The following is a 5298-nucleotide window of genomic DNA, read 5'->3' as shown; positions in this document are numbered from 1 at the left end:
GCGCGGTGCGTCCCGCGGGGCTGAGGGCCCGGCCGCGCCGCAGGGCCGTTCTCCGCCGGGCAGGGTCTTGTTTGCGTCTGTGTGTAGCTCAGAGTTCACTTTGCCCCTTGGTTCTTGCTGAGTGTGCCTCCTCCCTCGGCCCGCTGGCGGTCGCGCCCTGCTCCTCGCCGTTGGGCCGCAAATCGTACTGGGACTTGACTTTCCCTTAAATTATATTGACTGTGTGACTCCATCAAGTTCATTCGTCCCCCTCTATGTTGCAGCGGATTGCGAAGTTCTTTGTTTCTGTTTTGTTTGGTGGTAGTTCACTGCCGTGCTGGTGCAGCTGGGGACACCCGAGGGCCTGGAGCGGCGTGCGGGAGCCGCCTGATTCCGCCCAGGCGCGTCTGCAGACTCTGCTCTGTCGTTGTTTACACGCCTACACGTCTGACGTCTGAAGGCGCAAACGGAAACAAACGTCGTATGTGTTTCATGAGCATCTTCCTGTAACCTTCGATAAAGTTGACATTAAATATAGAGAATGTTCTAACAGTTTTTTAACTCAAAATTTGTCAATCATTTTTAATAGTTCTTTTTTTATAAAAAGAAATGGAATTTCAGGACAGGCAGTAGTCCCTTTTAAAATTTATTCACAGAGAACCATTAACCGCACAGTTGCTGTTAGCTGCCGGTTCCACACCAATAGTCTTTTTATTGAAACACAAATAAACTTTTCTGTAATATTTTATGGGATATAAGGAGACTTTAATTGTTGAACTTGTTTAACTCGGCACTGTTAGTTTTTATTAATAAAACGCGCATGGGCATTTAAACCAGCTCCGTGTTCCTCTAATTCCCGATCACTGTGCGGAAGCCCCCGCACATCCAGCTCTGAGCCGAGCGCGGACGGTCCCCGGGCTGTGCGCCGAGCGCCCGCGCCCTCCCGCGCCTCGGAGCTGCGGCCGGTTCGGGGCTGCTGAGCTGAAAGGACTTCCTAGCCGGCCGACGTGAACCGGCAGAGAAGGCCCACCGGCGGCGTGAAGCCCTCGCCTTGGCAGGAGCCCCCGGTCCCGTGGGAGGCGGTGGCCGCCCGGCCTCTCTTGCCAGCCGTGACTTCCCTCAGCTGCCCCAAGGGCCCCGGGCCACGGAGTTCTGGCGCCCTTTGCCTGCTGTGTGCGAGCGGGACCCCCAGATGACGTGCGGGGTGCTCGTGTGGCCGTGGGGGGCACTGGGGTGGGCGTGGGGCCGCTCCGGGGCAGCAGGCGTGTTGGGCTGCAAGGCCCCAGGCGTCTCCAGAGGGGCCGGCAACCACGGCGCCCTGGCTCCCTGTGGGGTCTGCGCCGCCCCCCCCACCTCCCGCCCCCGCCCCTCCTTGCCTGCCGGAGCTGTGGCACTCCACAGAGTCTGCTTTCCCTGACTTGGGATTGAAACTTTGAGAACTCTTAAAGAGAAAGTGACTTTTTTTTGGTTGATTTTCCCCGTATCAGGAAAGACATGACTGCTGTGTGTAGAGGAAGCAAGACTTTAATGTGCCTTTTTTGTACAGCGTAGGAGTTGTGTCTTCAAAAGCAAGCCCTCCCGTCGTCCGTCCTCCTGGGGTGTGTTTCTGCTGACGTGGGTGCCGGGAGGTCACGGGGTCAGGAAAGCTGAGGCGCCGTGAGGAGAGAGAAGTCCACCCAGGGCGAGCTGTGGGGGCTTGTTCGTGGGTAACTGCTGCCTCGGGGTCACCACGTCGGCCCAGCGTTTTGATCCCTGCTGCCAGGATGGTCTGTCGATGAGGAGCAGCGAGGATTTAGCCGGGAGCCGGTGGCTCTAGTGCCGCTGGGCGTCCGGGTGGCAGCCTGCGCTCGGGGTGCAGCTCTGGTGCTCGGCGGCCGGGCGCCCCGCTCTCTACTGCTGGATTTTGAGCTTGAACTCCACCTTCCCCTCGTAGGGGTCATGGGGGCTGTCGAACGTCACGTGGTCGGCCAGGACCTTGCATACGACGAGTACTTCCGTGTTTCTGGGGACGTTGAGAAGTTTCGCGGCCACCAGAGGGTTGCTGTAGTGGGGCTGGAGCGGTGCGGGGGCGGAGGGGGCGGGGCTGAGAGCCGGCGGCAGTTGGAGCACGGCCGCCTTGCACGCTCTGCTGCCCGACGGAGCTCCCGGGCACAGAGCGCTCTCTCCACACAGGAATGGGGAGAGTTGGTGAGACAACAGGAGTGACAAACACAACCCCAAATCATACTTGATGAAAATCAGTATAAAAATAAAACAGGAGAAATTAAGAGATTTGGAGGAAGTGCTTCAACATGGACATGTGGCTGCCTTACAGGACCTGGGAAATGCTCGGGAAGCTCAGGAATTAGGTTTGATGTGTTGCGTGAGAGCCAGGTGTCCCCGGCAGTCACGGGCGGTGGGTTTGGGAGACGCGTCAGGACGCGCCGGGCGCGTCCTGACGTCAAGAGGGCTCCGCGCCCACCTACCTGCGCTTTGCTCCCGTAGTAAGGGAAGTAGTGGAGGCTGAAGGTGCCGTTGGGCGGGTAGTATTCCACCTGCAGGGGCCGGGCGTCCTTGTGCTGGTCCTGGGGGCAGAGAGGCCACCGCCCAGGTGAGGCGGGAGCTGGGTGCGCGCCTGCGTCTCCGGGCCTCTGTGTGTGTGTGCGTGCACGCAGTTAATCTAAACCAGCTCTAATCTTTATGAACTCATCAGGGCTATAACTCCTTAGTTTGCCAAACCTTTGGTGACCTATCCAATTTCCCTTTTTAGCATTTTAAGTCGTTGTAGGATGACAAAGATGGATAAAGCGAAGAATGTGCTTGTCTGTCCGTATGTGGAATGAAAACCGAGAAGGCTGGACTGGCCGGTTTGCCAAAACTGGCCAGAAGTCTGCGTGACGTTCTGGGTACGTGCTGCTTGCTGGCTGGGGTTGGTGTCTGGGCGTCAGAGTGCGAAATGCCTGGCAGGTGGATGGATGTTGTCAGACAGAAGCTCAGGTCAGCCTACGTGTGTGGTCCAGTGACCGCAGGAGGGCACAGAGCGAGCCAGGGGCCCGCCCCCAGAAGCCAGTGCCAACAGCTGGCGCCTCCTGTCATGGCCGCCAGGGAAACGAGTTTTAGGAAATATTTGGGGGAACAGACGCAGTTTTTCTGTGTTGTGCTTAAAAACCAGTTTTGCAGAGCGCTGGGGGCGCTCAGTCAGTTACGTGTCTGACTCTTGGTTTTGGCTCAGGTCGTGATCTCACAGTTTGTGAGTTTGGGCCCCATGTTGGGCTCTGTGGTGACGGCACGGAACCTGCTTGGGATTCTCTCTGCCCCTCCCCTGTGCGTTCGTTCGCTCTCTCTAAAAAAAATAGGTAAATAAACAAAAAGAATTGGAAAAAATGGTTTTGAGGGAAACTGGAGTAAATTAAAACTTACTTGTAGCAGCGGAACACGTATGCTGTGGGCCTCCTGGCATGCGGGCAAGTAAACCAGTAACAGAGAAAGTGTAAAGAAGTACTTTGGCTGTTCTAAATGGCCACTTTGAAGCATGTTAGTAAGTGTTCTAGATGGTTCTCTAAGCAGAACAGTAACAAAGATACACTTTTTCTTACTCGGGTTTTGTGCCCTATAAAAAAGCTGCTTTTGAGGCACCTGGGGGCTCAGTCGGTTAAGCGTCCGACTTCGGCTCAGGTCATGATCTCACGGTTCGTGGGTTCGAGCCCCGCATCAGGCTCTGTGCTGACAGCTCGGAGCCTGGAGCCTGCTTCAGATTCTGTGTCTCTTTCTCTCTCTGTCCCTCCCCTGCTCGCGCTGTCCTCTCTCTCTCAAAAATAAATTTAAAAAACATTAAAAATATTTAAAAAAATAATAAAGCTGCTTTAAGTGATGGGTCCTGATGGTTCTCGGGACTGCGGATCCGCCAGGGTGGCAGGGGGTGGGGGGGGGGGCAGGGCTGGCGACTGAGAAGCGCGGGGGAGGGGAGCGGCTGCAGCGCCCGTGGCCGCGCACTCACCAGGAAGGCGCAGTCCACCCTGGGCGCCGTGCTGTTGCTGGGCAGGAACTTGACGATCTGGAAGGGAGGGGCGCTCCTGTAGCCTTCCCGCTGGCTGTGCGTGGGCCTGTGCGGCCTGGGGCTCCGGCCGCACTGCCCTGACCGCCGGGCTCCCGGCCGCCTGCAGCGCCTTGGGGCCCCACCCCCCGCAGCTCTCTTGGTCCCGGCCCCCGTGTGTGCCTCCTTGTGCACGGCACCTAGGGCGGGTCGGCCCTCCCCACACGCCCTTCCCCTGCCAGGCGGGGACCCAGGAGCCCGCGCAGTGCACACACGTGTGGCTTCCCCGTCCCTTGTGGCCACACACATCGGCCAGTATGGAGCACACACCCCAGCGCTTCCGCCCTCCGTGGCCCCCAGTGGGGTGCCACGCTGCCCTGCACCCCGAGGCAGATGGACCGTGCCCTCCTGCGGTTTGCTCGCACCGGCCTGCTCAGCCTCCCTCGCCCCTGGCAGAGGGTCCCTGGCCCAGATTGAAAGCCTCTGCTCTGGGTGGGCCCTGGGTGCCTGCCCAGCACCTGTATGTGGCCCGCGGCCGTCGAACTGTTGCACACACGTGGCCGCCCGGAGCAGCCCCAGCTCTGCCGCCCAGTGTCAGGGTGCTGCAGGGCGCGAGGCTGGCGCTTGTTTTCAGCCTGTGTCGGGGGAAGGTCAGCTCCTGAGCCAACAGGGCAGGGGACGCTGAGCACCGGGGCGGTGGCTGGGGGCAGCCAGGGCCGCCGGGGACGTGTGAGACCAGACACCCGGCCTCCGTGCCATGGCCGTCTCCACAGGGGCCCTCGGGACTCACCCTGTTCATTTTAATCACGAAGCACGGCCTTCCTTCCGCGAAGCCGAAGTTGGGGTCCGCCAGGCCCGAGCAGTTTTGCAGCATGTCTGCCGTGAACTTGCAGGAGAACTTGGTGTGGTTCGGGGCCGCGAAGCCCTCCTGGAAGAAGTACTTCCCGGAGGTGCAGTTGATGCTGTCCTGCTGGGACTCCGGCGAGTAGCCTGTGGGGACACGCGCGCTGGGCAGGGCGGCACAGCCCGCCCCACGGGGACGGCCTCGGACCACGCGGAACGCGCTGGGAGCCCGGTAGACCCTCACCTGCCAGGAAGCCGTGCAGGGCGTGCACAAGGCCCACCCAGGTCCTGTTGTCGGAGACGTTGTAGGAAATGTCCAGGCCCTTGTCCCCGTAGACGTCTGGCCTCAAGGTCACCCCTGGGGAGAGCAGGACACGCGGAACTCAGTTACCCCCTGACGGCCACGCGTGGGGCGCTACGGTCCAGCTGGGCCTGGGTCCTCAGGGGCCCCCGTGCGAGGGGAC

The 5298-nt window shown here is 59.9% G+C and overlaps 1 protein-coding gene across 1 annotated transcript in view; it reads right to left on the bottom strand.

Moving 5' to 3' along the window:
* Nucleotides 1-1591: 1591 nt before the first annotated feature.
* ATP4B (ATPase H+/K+ transporting subunit beta) overlaps nucleotides 1592-5298 on the bottom strand; it is a 4461-nt gene continuing 754 nt past the window's right edge. Inside the window, exons 2-6 of the mRNA XM_029938386.1 lie at nucleotides 5079-5216; nucleotides 4782-4981; nucleotides 3956-4012; nucleotides 2445-2543; nucleotides 1592-2031 (exon numbers count right to left, since the gene is read on the bottom strand). Of these exons, the coding sequence (XP_029794246.1) occupies nucleotides 1870-2031; nucleotides 2445-2543; nucleotides 3956-4012; nucleotides 4782-4981; nucleotides 5079-5216 (656 nt within the window). The 3' untranslated portion in view covers nucleotides 1592-1869. The remainder of the gene's footprint in view (nucleotides 2032-2444; nucleotides 2544-3955; nucleotides 4013-4781; nucleotides 4982-5078; nucleotides 5217-5298) is intronic.

Source organism: Suricata suricatta, chromosome 4 (genome assembly GCF_006229205.1).
Source record: "Suricata suricatta isolate VVHF042 chromosome 4, meerkat_22Aug2017_6uvM2_HiC, whole genome shotgun sequence".
NCBI classification, from domain to species: domain Eukaryota; kingdom Metazoa; phylum Chordata; class Mammalia; order Carnivora; family Herpestidae; genus Suricata; species Suricata suricatta.
Note: the sequence above shows the minus strand (reverse complement) of the source record. Positions and strands in the feature narration are given on the sequence as shown.